At 46.7% G+C, this 26,028-nt stretch overlaps 1 protein-coding gene across 4 annotated transcripts in view; it reads right to left on the reverse strand.

Moving 5' to 3' along the window:
- Window positions 1–26,028, reverse strand: part of LOC135378076 (hepatocyte nuclear factor 4-gamma-like) — a 161,718-nt gene that overhangs the window by 12,150 nt on the left and 123,540 nt on the right. For 2 of the 4 annotated variants that reach the window (XM_064610928.1, XM_064610927.1), the window contains exons 2-6: window positions 10,325–10,603; window positions 9,271–9,386; window positions 6,626–6,724; window positions 5,612–5,761; window positions 5,028–5,268 (exon numbers count right to left, since the gene is read on the reverse strand). In XM_064610928.1, coding sequence (XP_064466998.1) covers window positions 5,028–5,268; window positions 5,612–5,761; window positions 6,626–6,724; window positions 9,271–9,386; window positions 10,325–10,603 — 885 coding nt within the window. Of the gene's footprint in view, window positions 1–5,027; window positions 5,269–5,611; window positions 5,762–6,625; window positions 6,725–9,270; window positions 9,387–10,324; window positions 10,604–21,114; window positions 21,717–26,028 lie in introns of those variants that run through there. The other 2 variants (XM_064610925.1, XM_064610929.1) reach the window with 2 other exon arrangements.

Genomic DNA, 26,028 nt, shown 5'->3' on the forward strand with positions numbered 1-26,028 from the left:
TCGGCGTGGTGTTGTTTGTCTCTTCTGTGTGGTGTTTTTGCACTGGTGTACTCTCCAGGCATGTACCAACTACTCCAAGTGTCTACATTAGTCAATTATATATCCCATACATGAAGGGTCGGCGTGGTGTTGTTTGTCTCTTCTGTGTGGTGTTTTTGCACCGGTGTACTCTCCAGGCATGTACCAACTACTCCAAGTGTCTACGTTAGTTAGAGCAAAGGCCTGATGCCTGTAATCCTCAAAAAAAGTCCAAAGCGAACTCGTACGGTGCACTATGAAAGATGGAAAAATTGAAAATTTCCGTACGTCCTGCAGAGTTAACGGCAGGCAGAGCGCTTGGAAATAGCATGCCACCAGCCAACCAACAACCTACGGCGTTTTAGGCGCGACCGCTATACGTCCTCCTCTCCGCTGTGTCTACTCCCTCACAATGCACTGGATACCGTTCTGCAACATGTGATGCACCACTGCTTTGTAATGCAATGAAATCAATAGTATGCGGTATCTTCGTTTTCGTCCTCAGAACTTGCTGGATAGGAAGTGCTGGTCCGCGCCATAAAAAAGGACTTCACGATCGTTTGCAATACTGGCATTTGGTAAATGTTTGGTGGCGCCGAGTGCAGACGTGAAGGCCCCTGTACTCGTTCATTTGTCTTGGAAGCGACGACGAAGCGCTGGTGGCAGATCTGCACTTGAACTTCCTCAACCGGCGCTGCACGCTCACGCCTCAAGGTACTGTCGCGGAATTTTGTAGAACTAGTGCAGCCAAGTTAAAGAGACATTTTTCGAGAACCGAGGGTGTTGCACAGCAGCTTGGCAACCGCTAGAGGAGATGGTGTTTTTCGATCGGCTGTTCCTGTGCAACAGGATCACCACCCGTCTACCCTTGTTGACAGAGGCAGCGAGCGAGGTCAATGCATTCCCCGTCACACACACCGCGAGAGAACTCGAACGTAACTCTACCGCTCCCCGATTCCGCACACCGATTAAACTACTCCGCACGTTGCGATGGCAGCCACTAGCTTTTGTTGCATAGTGCTTAGGATAACCACCTTTGTGCCGAGACTGTGAGGTAGCGGCTGTGTCGTCTGGGCGTTTTTCCTGGGTCTTCCTCAGTCATTTTCGTACGGCACAGAAGTAAGTCAACGACGCACGATCCTACCAAAGGAGCTCACCCATATTATGGCGGGCTAGAATGCCGCTACCCATATGCCGCCGGCGATGTCGGCCTCCGCGGTCAGCCGTGGATTTGTAGGAGACGATATAGCGTCTCCGATAATGGCGTGTATTTACAGCATTATAAAAAAAAAGGAAGAAGAAGAAGAAGAAAGCTCTGCGTCGATACGCACGCGATTATCTTCTAGACCCCACCACCAGTTTACATGTCTTTGGACTCCCCCATCAACATCACAACTGCTCCTTCTTCACCACCCATATCTGCGGCCTACGTTAACTAGAGCTGTTTTACGTCACCGATGGGTGTCAAAGAGGAGGCCACCAAACGACGAGGAGGAATACAGCAGGACAACACGGCAGCGGCTGTGTTGTCATTCTGTCTTCGTTCTCGTCTTTTGGCAGCTCTCATTCAAGGAACAGTGAAATGCTCATCGTTATTCTTGACTGCGGCGTGTTGCGCAACAAATACGCTGTGCAAGTAGGTCGGTCAGCTGTCTGCGCAGTTCCGCAGTTTCCCTCTCTCCGCCATTGCCCGTGGAGCGTCCTCATTGGTCCCTCTCCCAAATAAGGGAGTATCTGCTCAAGGTGACGCGCACGTGGTTCTATTGCTGTGGTTCTATTTTGACGGTCTACGAATACCACCGTATTGCTGCCTTGTGACTGGACAGACACTTCGTCACGTGGTCTCTCCAAACTTTACCCTCTCTTATGCGAGCGCAACTGACTTGCAGCGCGAGCGCGAGGCCTCTGACCAGCACACCGTCTATAGAAGTCCCCCACGCCTACAAAGAGCGTGTAAGTGAACAAAGTAAGTCGAAGTCAGCTCGTGACGTTCACAATCGCGATGGGAAAGCCAATCAGATGACTCGTGACGTAGCCAGCACGACCAAAACGCCGTACAAGTTCCGCCAGCAAACGAATTTTTGGTGGTCAATGAGAGCTTACGGGTGCTCGCACACTCTAAAAAATGAACTCACCGCATAGCACGCTCCTAGCCAACCATAACCTCGAATGATATCGTTACCTGCCCTGATTTGTTGAAAATGGGAGCCGTACGCCTTTTTTGTGACACTTATGCTGTTCATAATTGTCACAAAAAGGGCGTATGCCTCCCGTTTTCAACAAATCAGGGCAGATAACGATTTCATTCGAGGTTATTGTTGGCTAGGAGCGTGCTATGCGGTGAAGTTCATTTTTAAGAGTGCAGGTCTGGCTGACACAAGGCGAGGAGGTCGGACTGGGCTGATGTGGCTGCTTTGTCCGCACGTTTTTGTAAATTTGATCACTCGATGACAATACGCCGCAGAGCGAAAATATTGTGCATGGTGACCCACGATAGACTGCGATGAATGAGACATAGGGCTTCGAGACACGTTAAATGTCACTTCATTGCTCCTTTAATATAAGCTGTTTTACGTCAGTGTGTTGTAATGGTAGCATAACTGGCTAGAATGAGGCGTAGCTTCGAATCCTGCTACTAGCACGCGTTGGCCTTTTCGTCTACTGCAGTCTTTTGCGACCGGCCTCGAGGAGCAGCTATATAGAGTGGAGGGTCACTCATCGACCTTGTTGTGAGGATTAAGTGCTGAATTTTGTCCTATATGTGTCAAATCACCCTCTACTACTTCCAAGGTACCGCCTGCCTCGATACGTGCATTTGTGTTCCGCTGAGTGGGAGAAAATGATACGAGTGCGTGTCCTGTCCACCTGTGGGTGCCCTCGTTGTGTTGATCACACGGAACACAGCGACGAGCCAGCGCGAGCGCTCTCTGGTCTCCGCTGCGACGAGGGAATGTTTCTTGTGGCGTGCTAATCACGTAATAATTGGTGGCTTCACGTCGCGAGACAAGTATGATCATGCGCGACGCCACAGTGGTGGTCGATCTGCGGATTAATCTTGCCCACCTGAGGGTTCTTTAACGTGCGCTGAAATCTCGGCACAGAATTTAGCGTCTCCTGCGAAGGATGACATGCCGAAGTAATTTGTACCTGCTACCAATTGTTGCTGGCTATCTCTGATATACTAGAACCCGCAACCTTGGGATAGGTAGCCGGACACCACCCAATCTACCAACCAGGTAGTGTATATCAATCAAGTAAGCCACCTAGGGTGCCTGTGACGTGCATTGCCGCATCCCTTCATTTGAGCTCGCTGGATTCGCTGCATTTGACGTGAGTGGTGTAGGTGTAGCAGGGATCAGAGAATCGCTTACACATCCCTGACACTCCCCAATGGGATTACAAACCCCTTATTCCCCAAAAATTTATGTGAATATAATTTTTATGAATATACACGGCAGCAGGGAGATGAAACGGCTGTCCTGGGCGAACCCGAAATGGTCGTACGGGGCCATTTTCATGGGTAAATCGCGTACACGTAACGTCCGATGTGAGTGTCAACGAAGTATTTTTCGGATCAAATTAGTCACGGAGAAGCATATTAACTAGAACTGGAAAATTTTGAGGATCCCTTCAAGTCTATTTTGTACGGGTTTCTCTCTCTCTCTCTCTTTTTATGAATTTTGATTTTTGAAGATACGTGAATTCTAGAATAGGTGTGTCCTGCCGTGCAATTAAAAAAATGCATAGAATACTTTTTGCTCCACATGAAGAATATCGTAATGGTAATGGTGTGCCGTAATTCATCATATTCTGTACGCCAAGGCGTATCCTTACTGAAGCTGACAACAAACGCTCAGACAAGTCTGCTCTTCTCCGGCCGTGTGTTGATAAAAACTCGCGGAAGTTAGTTCGAGTGAATGGGAGTCAGTTTACAGTGACTGCCTCACAGAAGGAAAAAAATGAGAAGGAGGAGAATAAGAAGAAAAATCCGTGCCCCAAAGGTAAGCACATGAAACACGTGCGCGCAGGGGTGGCCGGCAGCATGCTTTTATAAATCGTGAGGTCGTTTTGTGAGCGCGTGGGAGCAGCCACTTTAGCTTTCGAATGACCTAATGTGCTTGTTCATGCAGAGCAGCACACAGGGAAGTCACTACATACACCGTGTATTCACACGAGCAACATAGCCACGGAGTATTCTAGTGGAAGAAAAAGCAAAACACTGCTCCCGGAACGCGAGTTCCGCCGCCTCTTATGTTGAGCATTCGCGCCTCGCCGAAATATCGAAAGTGATGTATTGGGCACATAGCACCAGCTCCGGTGGCGCAGCGGTAACGCGTGCGCTTGGAGACTGGGAGGTCCGCGGTTCGAATCCGCGGGCCGGTTCGAATCTGTGCCGTCTGGGGTTTTTCCTGGGTTTCCCTCAGATGTGTAATAGGCATATGCCGGCACAGTTCCCCTGAAGTCGGCCTATGGACGCAGCTATCCTCCCCCCGAGCGGATTCCGCTCGGTCTTCCACTTCACCCTTTCCTCTCCTCCTCTCCACCACCTTTCCCTTCCCGAGAAACATGCCGCCTAATCAGGCAGGCAGACCTCTCGTGTTCCTCCCAACGACACTCCTCCTCCTCCCCTCCTCCTCGGGCACATAGCAGACGGCACCATGGGCACTGTCGTCTGCTACGGAATACCTTGTGGCTGAGCTGCAGGATATTCCTCACGGTTAGTATGAAAAGACATGACGCTGAGTGCTCGAACTCACGTGGCAGCAGAAAGCTATGACGTTTTGCGCATCCTCCGCTGGAGTGATTTCGGGGGAATGTCGATGGTGTGAATACACGGACACTGTGTCTGCCTTCAAAATACAAAGCCTAATTACCGCACATACACACTGCGGTGATTTCTGGCCCGACTGTTAGTCACGAAATGTTTTGTGGGGTTCCACGCGTGTACGAACTTCCACAGTCACACCTCAAAGACCAAACATATTTTGCAAAATACGAGGCTCGCTTACGTGGGTCGAAAAATACGATGGCTCGAAGGCAGGCGAATTCAGTGTCGTCGATATGGACCTCCTGAAGAGTAGCCACAAGTTCGTCCATGATACGGGCTCCGATCCTGCTGATTTCTACTTCTGAGGACACACGGGGGATGACAAAGTCGTTACCAAGCAGCAGCATGTTCTTGATGTGCATGGAACGTCTAGCCAGTCCCAGGAGCAGGTGTTCTCCAGCATGAGCGCGCAACAGAGCCACCTGCAGAGGCCGTATCCGATGGTCTACAAGATAGCACGTGCCTCGTACATTCAGTCGACCTGTCGTACACCGTGGAACTACAACCCCATTTCTTTATCTACTAATTCCACTCGTGCCGTAACAAAACCACGCAGGTCATGTGCAAGGGTTGTTTGGGTTGAGAGTGAAAAATGTAAACATGGGTTGGCGAGGACGAAATGAACCAAGAATAAGCAGCAGCAGAATATATTTTAAAGGCGACACATGAATTTTTCGCGAGAAGGACTTTCATGAAAGGGTAACATGAAAGAGCACAATGAAAAGTGCGCGACCTGAGTACAATCTAAGCGAAACTGTGGCGTACCTGGTCATCCAGGGGCAACTCCGTGAAGGACGGAACGGACTTTGCCCAGTCGACGAGAATCAGTAACTGCTGCTTCATAGATTCGCACACGTCCGCAATGTTGGCAACTTTCTTGTTGGTGATATTTACGTCGTCCACAGGGGCACTGATCTGCAACAGATTTTTGCAGTCCTTATTCGGCCCATGATTTTTGTTCGCCCACATGACACCTCCAGGTACGTCTCTATAGGTATCATTAACGATGTCCGAAAATAAAACCGGACTCTTTCCGTGGCACCATTCAGTCGCAAATCCCTCTCAAAATTTCTAAGCGAAAACCAGAGGCGAGGATAAGGGACACTGTAAACAAACTGCAACTTTCACAGTTGCAGACTGCAACATTCACAAAACTAACCTTACTTCGAAATTGTGTTTAAAATTGCGGCTTATTGGCCTTTGACTTTCACGTGGCGGAGAACACCTGCAAAAGTCAAAATACGCGGATAACATGAAGCTGTGTTGTTGACTCGCTGATGTCATAATGGCAAGCAACTGCAGAAGCTGACTTCCCTCTACACAGCATACCTAATAATTCCACCTTTCCTTGCAAGGTCTTCGCTGTTTTTGCCTCTTGGGAGCACTTTTAGAAGCAGTGGAAGCACCACGCTTTGGATTCATAATTACCAGTCTCGTTAGTCCCAAGAAACAAGGGCTACTAGAAACAGCTGGGCTTTACGCCGCTTTGGGGTCCCCTCTTGAAACACCTATCCGAAAATTCGAAGCTATTGTATGCAGGAAACTAACTATGCTGTGTAGGAAACTATGTAGGAAACTATGCAGGAAACTGCAGGAAACTATGCTATGCAAACTGGAAACATCGCGAACAATCAAGTCTGTGAAAGCCAAACTCGTGAAAGTCAATGACCAACTGTGTTACTGAATAAGAGAAATTTTCGCCTTTCTTTGTTACATCATAAGACACGTCACCACAATAACGAACGCAGACAAACGATGGACAAGTACATGGGTGAATACCTGACAGCCTGCTGCCCTTGCCCATCGTTCTCCGCGTTCGTCATTATCAAGTAGCAGATCAAACTGGGGAAGTTGCAGTGAAACCGAGCACGAGTCCATCTATAACATAAAAAATGAAATGAAAAGCGTTATATTCAACGCAACGGCTGTGTTTCCATTTCTTCTGCATTTTCCTCTAAATTCGTTTTTTTAACACACACAGCAGCGCATAAAGGGTTGTGAAATCATAGCATACCTAATCCCCCTGGGCCCTAGTTCATCCTGAATTCGCACAATCCACACAGAAAGCCTCGAGTCGTTTGCACTTCACTGAAACCATGCAGGTAAACTGAAACCAGGCGCGCCGAAGGAAATATCGGAGAAACTTCGTTTATGGGGGAACTACATGCTTGATTCATCCTGTCGGTGCAATACATTTTGCAGTCTGACAGCTTTTTGCGTTTCATCTAGTTTGAATCGAACGCTAACGAAACACGTGTTGAACATGCAATACGACTGTAATAACAGTAATAGGAAAACTACACATGCATGGGGAGGTATGCTCTTGCGTTGAGCAAAAGTTCACAAATTTAACTGTATGTACAATATTTCTTGCTAGAGAATTATTATCTTTTGGTTTCTCTTTGGTACCGAAATACAGCACAGCACGTGCTCAGGAGAGGAAAAGAGATACAGCACAGCACGTGCTCAGGAGTGTCTCTTGGCCTAAGTACATATGTATCCTATTCTCGTGTGTCTTAAAGAGTGCGAGAGAAAGGGATGATAGAAAAACAGGGGATGGGCAGGAATAGGCTTGAACGACACTTTGATACATGGGCTAATCCAGGGAAACTAGGCTCATCCGTTCAAAACGTTAATTAACAAATATTCAATAATTAAAGGGGTCGCGACACTTTGATGGTTGATTGCATCACGCACGCATTGTTTTGCACGCCAGAGTGCTGATGAACAAAGTAATGTTTCTTCCATGTGTCCTACTTGGCGAAGTAAAAACACTTGAGTACACTTCCGCGTCGAGCTCTGACGTCAGAGGAGCGAGAGCCTCAGCCATACCGATTGGTTCTCCCAAGCACGTGATCTCTCCCGCGACCCCTCGCTGGAGAAGCTGCTCGCCGTGATGTCGTCGCCGGATAAGTTTCGGTATTCGCGGTGCTGCGAAGTGTCGCGAGCCCTTTAACTTTCGTGGCTATCAATACGCCTAGAGACGACTCTTGTCACGCCTGGCACCTACAATCTGCACAGTGATTGCGATATCCCTAGTATACTTTCGGGTTTAGGGTATAGCTAGTTACGGCTTTCGCATTTTTCACCACACCGCGCTCTATTCGGTCGTCAGCTTGCGCAAGCTGCTGCACTCTTAAAAATGAGTTTCACCACATAGCACGCTCCTAGCCAACCATCATCCCGGATGACAACGTTCTCACCCCTGATTTGTTGAAAACGGGAGGCGGAGCCTATTTTGTGACACTTATGCAGTTCATAATTGTCACAAAAATGGCGTACGCCTCCCGTTTCCAGCAAATCCAGCAAGGGGAGAGAACGATATCAATCGAGATGATGGTTGGCTAGGAGCGTGCTATGCGGTGAAGTTCTGTTTTAAGAGTGTGGGAGGATGTAGAACACTCTCACGAGCCAATACACGACCAAGGTAAAGTAAGTGTAGCTAGAAGTGTGTAGGCCCCGTAGTCATATGTTCCAGACACGGCTTCAAGCTGACGAGATCTATAGTCAATGCATTCCATGGGCGTCCCCAGAGTAGAGCACAGAGCTCAAAGATCACCTGTGGAAATTTCGCGCGCTGTGTTCACAGGTACTCACGATAACCCGAATCTTATCCACCGAATCTTCTGCATATCAGAGGTTTCGACTGCCGTTATCTATAGTGGCTATTGGTTGAACGCTTTGCACCCCCACCCCACCCCATCCCATCCCCATTCCTTGTGGCTGCGCGCTCTCTACACTCTTAAAAATGAGTTTCACCACATGGCACGCTCCTAGCCAACCATCTTCTTGAATGACATCGTTCTTTTGCCTGATATGCTGAAAACGGGGGGCGTACGCCATTTTTGTGATATTATGCAGTTCATAATTGCCACAAAAATGGCGCACGCCCCCGTTTTCATCACATCAAGGGACAGAACGCTGTCATTCGCGATGATATGATTGGCTGGAGCGTGCCATGCGGTGAAGCTCTGTTTTTAAAGTGTATAGCATCGCTGGAAGGCACTAGGCATCAGTGGATAGTTACACGAGGAAAACGTCATAGAACGGAACACTGGGGGCGGGGGTACAACACATGAGTCCTCTTTATTCTGTTCTCAGTCTCAACGGTACCGACTTCGAATCGAAGCGCTATGAAGCGGTGATCGGATCGGATACACCTTCCGTTTCCGCATCTCCTCTTCACTAGCTAATCACACGCATTATGTCGCATAAAATCATGCAACCACGTTCATTAAAACATGGAAAACGATATAGAATTGTTATCAAGTGTAATGAACAGACGAACATGTTTTCTGGGGAGTCCCTCACTGCAAAGAATTCAGTGCAGAAGTGTCGTTCACGCGCTTGCTTCTTTTGTATCTTTTATCTGCACTTCAGAAAAGTGACGCTAGACCTGGCCGCCAGACAACGAAGTAACTCACGTTTCTTGAGTACATTTCTGCGTTGAGTAGATTGTTGACAGACAGCCCGGACGTGTTGATGGAGTCATCGTAGCTAGGCCTTCGACAACTGATCCGATCACGTTCGTTCTGGACCGCTGAAAACCCGAGGGACACTATATGCACTCTTTGTATGAATAAAATTCAAAAGATCCGCAGTAATTTTTCACACTGTCTGCTTTGAAGAGACTCAGCATCTCATTAGAGCGCCTTCGAGTGCTAGAATCGCTCACTGTGAACTCAATTTATTTTCATATGGCCGCAAGCAACCCGGCATAATCCGAAATTCGTAAAAATGAGTGACTGATAGGCTTCATCACCATCACACACGCATGAACTGCTATAATATGTTAGTTGGTCATTTGGCTTCACACGGCATTCCATGTTTTCGCGCCTCACGCAAGCGATTTTTAGGGTCACCGGTCCGTCACAACAAGAGGAAGCACCTCGTTCACCGTTACCAGAAGTACGCCGTCGGCCGGGTGTGAGTAAACAGAACTATAAAACGAACTGCGAAGAGTAAGACCATGACGAGAGGCGCCGCAAAACATTGTAACTCTAGTCTCCCATTCATCAGGAGCCCTTTCTACACTGCTCAAAATAGGGTCGTCCAAAGTTCGCCCCTACTGTTTATTGAGTCGACGGAAAACTCTTGCGTCCCTTCCACCTCGCCTCAGTGAACACCGTTTCTATCCTGCGTGTTTGCCGGCGCTCAAGGTCAATGGACGTCTGAGGTCTTCACATAGGCATCCGCCCAGAACTGGACCACGGTGGCGTAAACCCCGCCCGAGTACCGCTTCCGGTTCCCATTTCCACCCCTTCCTACCGAGACAGGCTGCGGAACGCTTTTCTTTGCTCGCTACGCTTCTACTAGAGACGTTACGACGTACGAAAGTGTACCGTCTGGAGGGATGTGGCAAGAGCTAGTTGCAGACGTCTCGAAAAAAAGACAAAGAACCTGGAAAGTGTTGTTTGTGAGGAAAGCTGAGTTGTCAAGAAATGGAACACGTCATTCTTGCTTTCGTATATCGCTTACCTTCCTTCTTCATGCCCGCTCGGAAGCACTTTTTGAGGCGACAATAACGGCATTGGTTGCGCTTGTCCTTGTCGACGACACAACTACGGTTGAATCGACAAGAGTAGACGTGGTTCTTGCGCACGCTTCTGCGGAAGAAGCCTTTGCAGCCATCACAACTGGCAGCTCCATAGTGCTTGCCAGTAGCTCTGTCTCCGCAGATTGCACAGTACTGGTTAATCACGGCACCCACTCCTTGCTGGCAGCCACTGCTGCCGCTGTGATAAGCCAGCTCTGGATCTGGAACAACAATGAGGTAACAAAGATATAACAGGTGATGGTTACCCCTCACAACATCATCATGGACACTGTGCATGTCCTGTCGGCGCCATCAGCAGCGGCGGCAGCAACTCCAGGCCACCTTAGCTCGACTGGATGATGCAGCCCTTTTCATGCAGTGAAGGTCGTGGGTCCTTGGCCCCGCGACCAAGCAATTCCAAGCCCTACAGCCGTTCGTGCATTTTTTTACAGACACTGATCTGGTGGATGTGCTGTGACTGTGATTCCACTGTGGCAAACATGTGACGTATGTGACACGCGACCACTGTTTTCCTTTCATTTTCACCCGGTAACTATCATTTTCTTCACTTCACCGGGTATTTAATTCAACTGGAGTAGCCGGCTCTCTTCATGAGCGCCACATTCTCCATGTTATTTTCATTACACCAAACCAAACCAACCACCATCATTGTTTCATTGAGTTTATATTGAGGTAAGAATCAAGTCCTTCCACGCCTGAAGCTAATCACCTCACGCACTGTACGGGAATATCGAGTAGTTAAAAAAAATATCAGTGGCACAAAATCAGGTGCTGCTCACTTGGTAGCTATTTTGCAGTACGGGGTGAATTAGTAAACATGATTATGCTATTGTTATTAACTTTGTTATCACGAAGATCGGGGGATATATTTATGAGAAGAAAAACAAAATGAATAAAGGCGAAAGGTCAGCCAAACGGAGTGTCGACGTACTACTCCGCAAACACATAATCAGAAAATAAACGAAAAATAAAAAGAAATAAAGAAGGACGAAGAGATTAAATATTTAAAAAAAAGATCAGAGGTAATGTGCATGAGGATGAGGTGTGAGGGTGGGGCACTGACGATATGACACACAAGACTTGAATCCACAGGCTGTGCATGAGACCTGTGTCGCTGAGGAAGGCAAGATTTGCCTTGGTCACAGACCGATGTGCCAGAAGATGGGTCTTTTAGTCGACAAGGGCTTACTGCATGCTTACTATGCCAATGATTACCCGTATGTCACATCTGAAGAAAATCCTCGGGTTTTAGGAAGAACTTCGCTCCCTGCTGCAGCATGTAGGTCTCTATGTCCAACTGAAACTCAGTAAAGTGTACTGAATAATAGGCTACAGCTTCGTTGTCAAGATACCAGCGACGTGGTTGAAAGGGTACAGCGCCTGCTCGTTAGGGGTAGGTCGAAGGTCGTACTAACGACTGAGAAGTAGTGCGATCGAATCCTACCACCTCTCTGTGGTTTTGTGTCTGAGGTTTCCTTGGATTGTCCAACGGAGTTTTCACAGACATGTTCGCACAAGTCTGTCTAGACTGCATATTGACCCTTCCTTTCCTGCATGCTCTTCGTTTCCCATCCGTTCACGCCTGTACATGGCTACCAGACACAGTTGTTTCGCGGTGCTAGTACGAGATTAGCACCGCCAAGGAAATTGAATAATACGGAATTTAAAAATATATGGAGATGTAATAAACGCCTAATCCACGTGGGTAATTGTTTTTCACTAAGTTCGTAATTAGTTATCTCTGACTGGACAAACGTGAGGAATGAATATCATGAAGTGGAACAACGCACAGAAAATGTTCAAATAACTCGAGCCCTTCACTTTTCGATCTGCCCAATGTGATTCCGGTTATCACAACGCTGACTGAATTAGTTGCGACGTAAGAATGATGGGATCAGATATACCTACAGCGTACTGTGTGTTACGAGGTAAGTCACCACCTCCTAGATAACAGAAAGGCCTCAGTACTCTTTCGATAACGCCACGCACCTGGCCCGACTGCCATACATTTTCAATGAGGGATTAATTGATTGATTGATTTGTAAAACAAAGAACTATAAGGGAGCTTTTCTCTTCTTCGCTTTTTCGGTGATGCAACATCTATATATCACCAACAGCGATAGTAGGGCCACGTGCGTGACGTCAATTGAAAGAGTGCTGAGGCCTCGTGTTGTCTAGGTGGTGTTGGATAAGTCCAAGTCATGAGTGATATCGCGCAGTAGATTCTGAAGAAATCTCAACCCAAGCAGCACAATGTACTGAAAGTCGAGTGCAATAGGGGTGGACGGTATGTGTCTTATCAATGTTCTTTAGTTTCATCAGTCTGTTCAAAGCCTTCCACCTACCCGTCCACCCCTATTGCACTCGACTTTCAGTACATTTTGCTGCTTGGGATGTGTCTTATCAACGTTCTGTAGATTCACGAGTCTGTTCAAGGCCGTTCACCTACCCGTCCACCCCTATTGCACTCGACTTTCAGTACATTGTGCTGCTTGGGAAATTGCTGGATTTCGGAGGAACGTAAAAACAGAATTTGTATTCAGTGAATTTTTATTCCAATAGGAATTCTTCGGCCTGTGTCACCACTTATCTTTTCCATTAGAGTATGTTATCACGTGCACAAAAGTGTCATTTTGACGGTTGTTATCTGACATACGATTGTGACAGACAACTGTTATCTGACATACTTGTTGTTTTGACTTGGTGGGATGGCATTGCGCTTGTGCACATGATTGTGCGGGGTTTTTCTATCAGTCTGTATGCGCGTATTCCTTTTGTAGTATGTACCAACTAGCCCAAATTTCTGCACTTCCTAGTGAAAACAGAGAAGGTTCCACATACAAGAATAAAGAAAGAACTTCCCCTCGTGTGAGGAAAGATTAACAATATTACCCATTATCTTTCACGGCCAAAGAAAAACACCAGCGCTTAACAAACTATACATCACTCAACACTACTCACTTTGGCGTCCCCTCCCCTTTATTTTCTCAGTTCATTCATTCAGCTTCGCCTCGATTGATAAGTCAAATGCGGCAAAGTTTTATTGTATAGTTTTACATTTTACGTAGTGGAGCATTTGGAGCTCTAAACAGAGCTCCGACCTGTCACCTCTTCGCGCTCACCATTAATTCATCCTCACAAATAACCTCTTTGAACCCACCTATTATGTCAATACGCATTGCAAACTTAGCCCTTTAATAAGAATTCTGGTTGAGTTCAACAACTTTAGTCGTCAACATAGTATCGATATCTGTGCTCATACTCGAATGTTTCTGACCACCCTTACAGAGGTTACTCAGGGCCGGCTCATTTCATGATTACTATTGTTTGCTCTTGTTGCTACTCATTTTTGTATACTGTGTATGCTGCGTATATTGAATATTATTGTTCGCCTTCTTTTCTTTTCTTTCGTTGGCATCTTTTTTTTCTGTTTTCATTGTTTTTAGTGATGAAGTGTACACTGTTATCCAAGCCTTTACCGGCTGTTCACGGGCACCTCAAAAATAAATAAATTGAAATTGAAGTGGGGCATATAGGGTCCTGCGACCACTGCGGGGAAGCATCCCATGTCATTAACACTTTTCCTTCGTTCATTTATTATTATTGTTGTTCTTGTATTTGATACAGTTCTCTTATATCGTCTGACGAAACGATGATCCATCCAATCATGCACAACGCACCGAACGTCCCCCATTCCATAACGCGCAGTTTTCCCAGAGCGTTCCTCCAAGAGTGCAAATGCTGCACTGCTTCACACAGTACATCAGCGTCCTGTCACTATATGATAATCGAAGGAACCTGTACTTACTCGTTTACGCACAATAACTTTTGTCTTATTTTCCTTCGCAACAACAACAACAACAGATAACTTAATGACGATGGGTGGGAAGATTCGCCACATGAGGTGCGGCCCACTACCCCAAGACACAATGGACGGAATGAGATGCCCTTCGCAACCACAAGTGCAAGTGCGAAATATTACATCCATATGTAACGTTCTACTGCGATTCTGAAATACTTCTCGGGATAGTGTATAGACCAATATTTCAATTCATTATAAAACAGGAAATATTTTTCTTCGTTGCTTCACAGGTGAGGCATACACAGGAATGAAATGATCCGAGAATGCAGACTGTACGACAGACGGCTACGTGGTGCGAGCCTGCCAGACATTTGGAAGCCCCCTCACCAAGGCGTCCAGGTGGTACACGATGCGCCGGCGACGTTGAAGTTTCACGTGCGGATGTAAACGGATCTTCCCTTCTGCGTATTCTGGGCACAAAGAGGAGGAAGCCCCGGTTTAAGCAGGCTCAAGTGACTGCATATCGAGACGTAAGATCCACACAAAGCGCTATCGCACTTCTTGTCCACCTGTGATATAGGCGCAGATCAAAATGTTCCAATTGTGCCCGATTAGCACTGTGCGGCCGGAACATGCGAGAGAATTGGAGAGAAAATTATTTTGCTCTTAGAAAGAAAACGAAAGATAGAAACGTTGACTTCCGTACTACTTTCCTTGACTGAAAATGGGCCAAATACCAGTTCTTGTTCGGTGTTTATCATGGCCATGTCCCGTTCCAAGTGGCATCAATCAATAGTCCTCTTTCATGCCCATCGCCTGTAGCACGGATGTTTTAAAGCAACCACGAAGAAAGATTGACTGAAAGTTTACTGGCAATTTGAAATACGTGCACACTAACAAAATATCTGATTAGATTTGAACAGCGTGAATGAAGCAGCCGCGTGAAACGGATATTACTTGGCTGTTGACGTTCGGTAGGGGTTGTTCACTTCCAGATGTCCAAAGGGGGCGTTCCCACACCACCGTATGTTTGCCAATAGAGCTTGGCTTTTTGTCTTCTTTCAATATACATATATTGTAGTCACATTTGCCATAGCACAATATGTCGTGTCAACGGAACAAGAAGCGCGACGCCCTCCCTAACGTTCACCATCATGCCGCCGTGCAAGGGGACAATTTTTATGCAAAATCCTTCAAGCACGCACTTGCCGTAAATGAACTTTTCTTGGATCCGGAGGCTGTTCCAGTATCCATGGCGCAATAATGGCGTTTCTCTACTGGCATCGGAAACGAGAAGCCTTTACCGGGCTACTGGCAAAGTGACTGATAGGAGCCTAGAGATAAGGGGGCCAGTGCTACATCGGCAGACTGTGCAGAGATCCTAAGTGGCTACTACCCTATACGGCAGGTGCACAGTATCGTATGGTTCTGGTGTCTCAGACGTGAGGCGGTGAGTTGCACGACCAACGGTATAAACAACAATAGATGGTGACGATGAGATGGCGAAGATATGGACCGGCAACGACAGCAGGTTTTTCTCCGACAACATGCCATCCACATGCACACGGTGCCAGTTACGACCCAAGCAATTGAAGATAGAGAACAGAACAACGTACAAGGGCGAACATTAGTTTAGTTAATAAAAGAAGCCCCAAAGGGTAAGAATTATAAGTTGCATTGGAGAGGTTAAGGTTTGAGCGCATTTCAATTCAGAGGTCGAAGTTGTAGTAAAGGCATAAGAAATTATGGTGTTCAGCTAAGGCCAAGAAGTGTGCCCATAGGAACTACAGCAAGGATTGCAGGACATTTCGGGGAAAGAAGAAATGGCTTTTGTGCGTCTAGGCAACAGACTGAGATGGAGCAATATTGATGTAAAAAATTATCTGAAGTCTCTCCTGACTCTCCATCAGGGTCTCAGGAAGTGAGTGCCAGTGAAGAGGATGGTGTTGATCCAAGTGAGAGGCTGTCGTGCGCGGTGACAGCGGGGTTCACAAGAGACATGCATAGCTGGTTGGTCTGAAAAAGAAAAAAATATGGAGAGGTTGGCCCAACTGTACATTGGGCCGACTACTCCAGTACGCTTAGGTGGGCGAGGTGTCGCTGCCAGGTTTCTAAAACGATGTTTGTTCCACCAGAGTCCTAAGAAAGGAAATCACATATGCGGCTTGCCAGTCACCGAGGTCTCTCTTGATATTAAGAGGGCCATTGTCGTGTCTGGCCAATGCATTTCGTAGCACTTGACGACTTGCTGCGAATCACTCGCACCCGAGTGGTATGTGCTCAGTCCACGCTGCATTGAATGCAGTTTGGAGAGGGAACTATCCCGATACGGTGTAGGAAGACGTGTTCAGCCGGAATCATGTGGAGTAATGATCCCAGTGGTCTGAGCGTCGTTGAAGGTATTCGATAGGTGAAGTGGGGACCTATACCCTGTGGAACAGTGTCGTCGGTTCCCTCAGAGCGGATAACCGGCTGACGGATGAAGAGTAAGTGGTGCTGTCGATGGAAAGACAGGTCAGTTGGGGGTCCATGTGTAAAGCACAATATTGAAGGAATTGAGTTTAAGGACGAACTGGACGAATACCCAGGAGCCACAAGACAGTAGGGCGCTGGTGTAGTAGCGCTGGCAATAGGAAACGGAAAATAACAGAGAGAGAATGGTCGTGAAAAGGATTGCTGATCCTTGAGTGATGTATACATGTGGGAGAGTACGGTACTCGTTAAATACTTTGATAATGGTACTAAAAGTAACAGTTCGGTTGATGGTAACGTGTGTGCAAGCGAGAGCAGACAAGGATGACTGCACAGTGAAAAGATTGTGGATGCGGACTGGTGGACGTTTGTGGAATGCGTTAGGCACGACTATGCTGAGGGCGGTGGAGAAAGTGGGCACGAAAAGGGTACTTCAGGCATCAGACCAGGGGTGGATCGAGACCCTCAATTTGTGTGGGGGGGTGGGGTGGGGGTTCAACTAATGTTTAACCTAATGCTTCAAGGGGGCGATCGCCCAACCGCCCCTTCCCCTACATCTGCCACTGCATCAGACACTACACTAAATTCGGGCGTTGTGGCTGTAGTAAATGAGGTCAAATAACTTCCATAATTAAACCCCGGCGTAAGATTGGGGGAAAACGGAACTACGCGGACACAATTTGTCCGTATCGTTTCGTTTTCCTCCAATCTGAGGGTTTTAATTATGGAGGTACGTGCACACCAGCCCATGTGCTTCTGTTGTTGTTGTTTTATCTATGAGGTCAAATAAGCCAGCTGTGTGCGGGACTTTTCGTTGGATCGAGAAATGGAACTAGGCGAAAACGAAAATAATAGTAAGGAATGATATATAGATGTATATTTTGTTTGTAGTTGAATTCACACAATGGGTGTAATGAGCCATGCCCGCACGATTGAATGTGCGAGAGCGTTGGCCAGAGGTGTAGAGGAAAGGGGAAAGACTCCCACAGCAGAATCGAGAGAAAAGTGCAGCTTGGTTACACAACAGCTAAGGAGCATTAGTTGCTTCAACATCACATAGACGTCGATCAAAGGAGACAAATGAAGAAAGGAGGAGGGCACGCACCGAGGTGCTCGAGCGCCTCAGCTCCAGAGCAAGCCATGGTCGTCGTCGACGTGGCCTGTTCTGGGAACGGTTGTCTCGCTCACATCATACACTCTAAGAAAAAAAAAAGGTAGAATTTGCTACCCAAGCTGGTAGAACGACAGTACTTCTACCATTTCAGGCCAATCCACGCGCGCCTTCTCCTCCGCGGGTATATATAAGCGGCGGCGTCCCTTTCTCTTGCTCCTCTCTCTCACGTTTGCTCTAAGAAAAAAAAAAAGTGTAGAATTTCCTACCCAAGCTGGTAGAACGACAGTTTCTACTCTACAGTTATACCCAAAAGGTAAAATTGGTTTGAGTAGAAATGTGGTTGTAATGCAGCTCTATACCGAGCTGGGTAGAAAATTCTACCTTTTTTTCTTTCAGTGTAGGTCCGCAAAACTTGATTATTTCGTATCGATGTTTTTCGGTGTGTTCTGCAGGGCATGGAAACTTGACCCAGGTGTACGTAAAGCACAGAGCCAGAGAGTCTGCCGAATGTCCGTTCAACATATCCGTTGTAGTTGAACTTGAAGGTCATGAAGAACCATGTGAAAATGTTCATAAGCTCGCTTTTTCGTTCGCGTTCCTGCTCACTATCGTTTTTCCTCTCACTTAAAGGGGCACTAAGGTGCAAAAATTTCTTCTCGTGGAATGAAAGATACCGTTACCTTGACAGTAATAAAAAAGGGATGGGATTTATCCGTTGCGTCCTTCGTGATTGGCGCGCAAAAGAAACACATTTACGCTTTCCATCTAAGTGACCCATCAAGAACAGCAGCTCTTTTGAGTTTTTAATGTCTCTGCTGTCAAGGAAACGTTGACGAAATAAAACTTTACAAGAGTCCTCCATGAAGAGAGCCTTGTGGAAGTTCTTTTTTGTGGAATCAGTGCAGGGACACCTCCTGTATAGACTGTAGATTTTCTTGCTGTTTGACTTGCAGACCGTGAACTGCTGTGAAACGTTTGTATTTGTCCAATCTCTGACGGGATCTCTGAAAGTGCTCCCCCACCATCATCCCCTCATCCGTTCCCAATGTGCAATAGGGCAGTGTACCGCCTCAGCGGCGGTGACCCGCCCACCTCATCATCATCATCCAATGTATATGTGTGCAAATATTAACAATGCTCGTTCTCTATACTATATCTCGTTTTTCTTGTTTTTGTTTTTTTGTAGAAGAACGAAATCAAGTTAACCATTTTGCGGGTGACATTGAAGAACGCCACATACAATTTTTTCGAGCTTTTCACGCATCCTTTCTTGGTAGTAAGCGACACGACGGGAAAGCACATTTAAAGCACATCATCTCCATATTTTTCTTTTTGTTACCAACCAACCAACCACATTTAAAGTTATTAATGATATTAGTGCCAATGCACCATTTCTCGCTGTGCCGTCGAACGAACACGTCGGATTTAACCTTTTGGGACCGAGAGGTTTTAAATTTTTATTTGAATGTTATTTCTCTGAATCTTCCTGGTGCATGCCTTGCGTAAACCTTTGCAAGTATTCCGCGAGAAACATATCCACGTTTTGTGCTCGAGCCCAAAAGTATTAGAGGCGATTGTTTAGTTTCGTGCTCAACGTATATTTCTCCCGAACGAAAACATGTGAGTTCCTGCTGCCGACAAACAACGTACCTTGTAAGTGATTAGATTGCATTGCAAAGAATAATCCGAACAGAGCGATGGTGCTTGTTATATCGAACTGAATATAGTTTCTCGGAGCTGAGGAACTGACCTGAACGATCGTGTTTGTCCATAAATGTAGCCTGCCTCGGCTAATTCCCGTTGTTTACGTTGGATTCGTACATATTGGTATCTTGCACGGCGAAAATTGCACACTGGAAATTCAACGCTTGCGCAAGTTTCCCTCTGTCCGCTGTGCACTGCCACTTGCTGCCGCCATTGGAGATTAGTGTCAGCGGCCAACACTAATGTGCTGCTGACACTAATCTCCAATGGCGGCAGCAAGTGGCGTTCCACAATAGTGGCGGCCAACACTAATGTGCTGACAGCTGGTCACACCAGAGCGACCTACGTTTCCATTTTTTTCTTTCTACTTCTATTCTATTCTACTAATGTGCTGAGCACCTTGTGTGTATTGTCATCAAATATAGGCACCGTATGACCATAGAACATCGCTGGGTTCGAGAGTTCGCACGGTTTCAGTGCTATAATCGTCATAAGACCTCAGTATAAGCTTCGGCGATTTCTACGGTACATTCAATATCCGAAATTCGGTTATATTTGCACCTATAATAAAATTTCGGGTAGCAGGCTGTTTTGGAGCAGTGGATGTCAACAACCGCAACAACCGTTTGGACGTGTAATGCAAGCCAAATTGCTCGCATATATACAGGAGCACAACCTCATTTGCTTTAGGTTTCAGACTGGACGGAAAAAATAGAAATTGCTGTTATGAATGACAGTTGTGTCATTGCTACCATTTGTATGATTACTATATCTTTCGCGGCCATCTAACCGCAAGTACGATATGACAAGAAGTGATTGCAAGGCCGGCCTGCGAGGGATGATTGCATGATAAAATTCACGTTCACACGAATAAGACGCTGGTGTAGCCGAATGATGGATGAAAGTAACGTTTGAGCAGCGAGTGTCTCATAAACGTGACTCGATCGCCTATATCTTTGTTTTGCCAAGCAACTGAGCACAGAAACGATGACCAATATGGTATTCCGCAGGTGACTTTAATACACACATTCCATTACTGTCGCTCTCTCTATATGTACAGTTACTACCCAACAACTAAAAACCGCATGGTATGCTTGCTCGAAGCATCAACAGTGATTCCCTCACGCAATCTTCATGTGCAGATATTGCAAGTCCGGTTAACAATTGCAAAAGTAATGCCGTCTTTATTCTAGTTCTGCGACATAAAAGTAAAAGAAAAATTATACAGCGATCAGCTGAACCGCTGCGGGCATTTGGAAGAAGTGACGTAACATGGCATGGTTCATGCTTGCAGGATTAATATCAGCAAAAAAAAAAAAAATACTTACTGATACCTAAACCGTAAGCAACATTTCTGGCATGACAGGGGGTAGCTTCGGTGTTATAGACAGTAAGCTGTACCGCCAACTTTGACGCAATGCAGCATAAAACTTCCACTGTCAACAGTCCTGGAGCCTCGCGAAGGACGTCTTCCTACTAATGCGTCCACGGTAGGATGGCCTCTCACAGAGTTAGTGCTGTTCGTGCTCAAGACAACACTACACTTTAAATGAGCCATTTCAAAGCAGCAGCAATCCTCTGTTTGCGGCCGCTTTGGAATTATCCGCGAGCCTTCTTACCGTTTTCTTTGGCGAGCCGTTTGAGCGACGAACCCCAACGGCCCGGGGACGATTCGCTGGAACCGTCGCTGCTTTGCTGTTCGTTGGCAATACGTAAAGCGTCCTGTTCGAGAGGCGATCCATGAGACATGGGCTGAAGTGTACCATACTCCGGCGGAAAAAGGGTCGCTCCGTCGTACGCGTAGTTCTCGAAACGGCATGAGTTCATGATGTCCCAACTGATGGCTCCGATGCGAAGCCCTTTGGAATTCACTCCCCGTGAGTCATTGGTCCGACAACCGAACACTATCTCTGTTTAGCAGCCATGAGTCGACCACTTGGTTGACGTTCACGACACTTAGGAACTCTCTTCCAGTGGGAGCGCCAGAGAGCGGGCGGGACGTGTAAAGGCGGAGCGCTGGGAGGGTGGAAGGCTGCGTCATGTGCCACGCCCCAGGGTGGCTGATTCAGGAACTTTTTTTTTCAGCGCCGTCAGCTCAGCGAAGGTGGAACGTAATGTCAGGCTGGTTTTCTTTTCCCCCGTTGAAAGAGACCCGATTTTTACACTGCCATGAGTGCTCGTACGCTACACAGTACGAGCACAGCCTCTTCACTCAGGGTCTCATGCGCGAGTGCCAACTTCTCGCGTGCTCGCCACAACGGATGTTCGTCGCATAAATCAGCGCTCGCTTGGTCGTTATACTGCGTAGAGTGGAAGCAACTGTGTGACGTTGCTTCTCGTGTGCATGTAGATGTTGCTGGGAAAAATGTGCACGCTCGCAATTTCGAGGTGTCGATAAACTATTCACTGTTACTCACGGCCGGTAGTAGACAGGTTCTCGTATAGCTAACGCGTATACTTTGCGCGTGTCACGGCAGGTTACCACAAACATACATTCTGAGGTTGCCTCAGCAAAGCCCAGCAATCTATTAATAAGTAAACGGAATCGAACGCAAGGTGACATTTTAGCAATGACTCATACAATGTTGAAATTAGCATCGCGTAAGCTATCCGAGACTGTCTGGACAATGTCGAGAATGTGGTGAGCACTCCATACATTTCCCGTCCGCATTTTTGAGAGCCGTTATATCACCAATGTATATCTTAAACCCATTAAAACCGTTTCTAATACTCCTCGAAATAATACATGTCAAGAAAAAATCACAGGAGAGGTGTTTGAGACGATTCAAATGCACGACGACGGTAATATTCTTTTTCGCATGTGGTTTCTGTTGCTCATTTTCCCGAGGGTCATACTCCTAAGGTTTATTGGAGCGAGTGCTGCTCAACTGCGTAATGACTGAACGGCATATTACAGTGTAAGATTTCATAGCAACTTGGTGTACGTCATACAAGAGTGATACCTGTGCGGTTAGCTCATTGAAGGTTGGCGAATCGAATACATTCCGGTGAAATGTTCTTCGGAATATTTGTCAAAATATTGAGATGCAAAAATGATGCAAAACTGAATTTGAATTGTCGACACGACACAGGGGGTAGCCTTTCTTGTTTTTTTTTTTTCTCTCTCTCTCTCTTTTCTGATCTTTAATGTCGACACGACACAGCTATTTGAGTCACTTGGACCTAAAATTTACCCGGCGTTTTTCTGAGTCTTCGGACTAAGTGCTACAGGACGTGAATCACTCCAACCATCAGATTTTGATTGCGTCGGAACGAGACAAAATTACATAGGTATTACGGGCTAGCACTTCGTAAACTGCTGGAGACTTTTATCATGAAACGATAACCCACAATCCTTTTTTTCTTTCTTTGTTTTGCAGGCACTACCCCATTAAAAATAAACTTCACCGCATAGCGGGCTCTTAGCCAACCATCATCTCGAATGATATCGTTATCTGCCCCGATTTGTTGAAAGCGGGAGGCGTATGCCTTTTTTGTGACACTTATTTTGTTCATAACTGTCACAAAAAAGGGGTAACGATATCATTCGAGATGATGGTCGGCTAGGAGCGTGCTCGGAGGTGAAGTTATGTTTTTTTGAATTCCCTGTTAGCGCCGCGAAGCAACTGTGGCTACGAGCGGCGCACAGACGTGGACAGATGGAGAGAGGACAGCAGGAAGGAGTGAGGGAGGGAGGGGTTAGTATGCGTCCTGGGCCGACTTCAGGGGGAACTGCGCCGACATTCGTCAGGAAAGTCTTCGGAAAACCCAGGGAAAACCTCAGACAGCACAGCCGGTGACATGATTCGAACCCGTGTCACCTCCCAGTCTCTGCGTGGAAAGCGATCATCCTAACCACTTTGCCACGGGAGCTGGTTAGTTCATTTTTAAGAGTGTACTGTATCACTCATAAAACAGGTGGTGGTGGTGGTGGTGGTGGTGGTGACGAAAACCGGCTTGCCGTTGTTACTCATAAAACAGGTGGTGGTGGTGATGTTGAAAGGGCTTGCTCGGCACGGCACATAGCACGGCAAAGGCCAATCATTGCACAGAATGATACCGTTATCACTCTCGACTTGTGGAAAGCGCCGGGCGTCCGCGTTTTTTGTGACAATCAACATGATTACCTAAATGTCACCAAAAAGTCGTACGCCTCCCGTTTTCAACAAATCAGGGGAGAGAACGGTTACATTTGATATGCACTCTAAAAACAGGTGGTGTTGATGGTTGTGGTCGTGGTGCTGAAAGAGCTCGCCGTTGTCGGCCTCACAGAGGCGGGCAACGTTCTAGGGGAATGGGGGAATGTGCATCCTGGGCCGACTTCTAAGGGAACTGTGCCGACACATGTCTGCCAACGTCTGAGGAAAACCCCGAACACCAACGGCCGGAACCGGGATTCGAACCCGGTTACCTCCCAGTCTCGACGCCTCTAAAAACACAGCTTCACCGCATAGCACGTACGCTCCTACCCAACCATCTTTCCGAATGACAACGTTCTCTCCCTTGATTTGATGAAAAAGGCGGGCGTATGCCATTTTTGTAACAATTACGAACTGCATAATGCCACAAAGATGACGTTAACCCCCCAGTTTTCAGTAAATTAGGGGAAAGAACGATGTCACTCGGGATGATGGTTGGCTAAGAGCGTGTTATGCGGTGAAGCTCATTTTTAAGAGTGTGGTTGGCTATAGGAGCGTGCTACGAGGTGAAGGTACCGGGGATCGAATCCCGCTGCCTGCTGTGCTGTCTGGGGTCTTTCCTGTGTTTTCCTCAGACGCTGTCAGACATATTATGTCGGCACAGTTCCCTCAGAAGTAGGTCCAGTCTCCAGGACGCACATTTCCCCATAGCGTTGTAGTCGTGGCGTTGTCCACCTCTGTGAGGCGGACAACGGCGAGCTCTTTCGTTAGCACCACCACCACGATCTGTGGTGAAGGGGGACCTCCCTATGTCGGACACCTATATGGTGCAGCAAAAACGTTCCTAATTAGAGAGATGTCCGAGTTAGAGAATCGACTATAAAGAACAAACAAAATCATGCGATGTCGCCATACAATGCGAGCTTATGAAATTTACTTCAAATTCACATCAAGTACTACCATATTTACACTAAAAACGCTGTGATCTTGTAGCGTGTTCAACAAAAACACTGCGAAATTTCAACATCTAATCCATAATTTCGCGTGATACTTGTGGAAGTTACTGGTATGCATATTCCTGACGTACACGGCTTATTACCCTTTTGCCGTTACGAAATACCCCCGCAGATTTACAACTATACAGCAGATTTTTTGCAAGTCCCTTCCATGCCTGTCCAAAATTTCTTTTTCTCGAGCGTTCACAACATTTCTCTTTGGCATGGCAGTGCAGGTTATAGGACACCTTCTCGAGGGCATTGGTTCAGTGCACTGTTTCAAGGCTCTGAGCAAACTGAACACAAGTGGTAACGCCAGAACAGGGTAACAACCGAGATTGACAAGAGAGTATCCTTTGGGGAAAAAAGAAAAAAAGCCCGCAGAGTATCTCAGGGAGAGAAAAAGGCGAAGATCAAAGAAGGATTAACCCGTCTTGGGGCATTTTGAGCACGAATGCAGGCGGAGATTGAGGAAATCTGGCCACATATTGAACTTAACATGGAAAACCCTGTCCTATTTACGAAATAGGGTGGCTGTACGACGAGCTGGTTGGTTTGGATTGGTGTAAGGAAAAGTAAAATGGAGAATATGGCGTTCATTAAGCGAGCCGGCTACTCCAGTTCAATTAAAGATACAGTAAAGTAAATAAAATAAAAATTAAGGAATAAAAATGAAAACAAAATAGCAGTCATGTGTCCCATACGTCACATGGTTGTCACACTGAAGTCACAACGGGCTCTTGAGATGCGTTGGCTCCCTTTTTTGTTTTATCACCATCCAATACAATCGAATTATTGAGCATAAAATAACCACAATGGAAATGTGTACTGGTAGAAAGCATAATAGGTGTTGTACCCCGTGCAACCAAGATCTTAAGGTTTGAGTGAACCATCAGGTACATTACGAAGACGGAGGCAAACTTGTACTACATGCTCATAATGGTGCTTTTTGCAGTGGCGGAACTGATTTTTGTGCCATACCAACTACCAGTCAGTGTGGTGGATTGCTTATCTTGGGGGTGGGAGGTGAGACAAGGTGTCCCGGGTAGCTTTCACAGAGAACTGTGCCGGCATATGTTCAAAATGATCTGTGGATGACCCAGGGAATGTCTGAGGCGGTGCCAGGATGCAAAGATGCTTTAGGCGTATGCACCATTTAACCTATACAGGAATATGACGAAACTCGCAACAAAACTTCCCTGCGTGGGCTTCGTCGAGATTAATGTTACTGGGACGCTATTTGCGGTTACGCACGTGCAGGCATTTTAGACGCGATAGGTTGCTGAGACGGAATGTTCCTAGATAGAGTTCCTTACAGATAGAGAGCCTTGGGTTGGCTTGTCAACATTGCTATCACGATAAAAGCTTTACAACGGACCACAAAATGAGCCAAACGTTG

Source organism: Ornithodoros turicata, chromosome 1 (genome assembly GCF_037126465.1).
Source record: "Ornithodoros turicata isolate Travis chromosome 1, ASM3712646v1, whole genome shotgun sequence".
NCBI lineage: Eukaryota > Metazoa > Arthropoda > Arachnida > Ixodida > Argasidae > Ornithodoros > Ornithodoros turicata.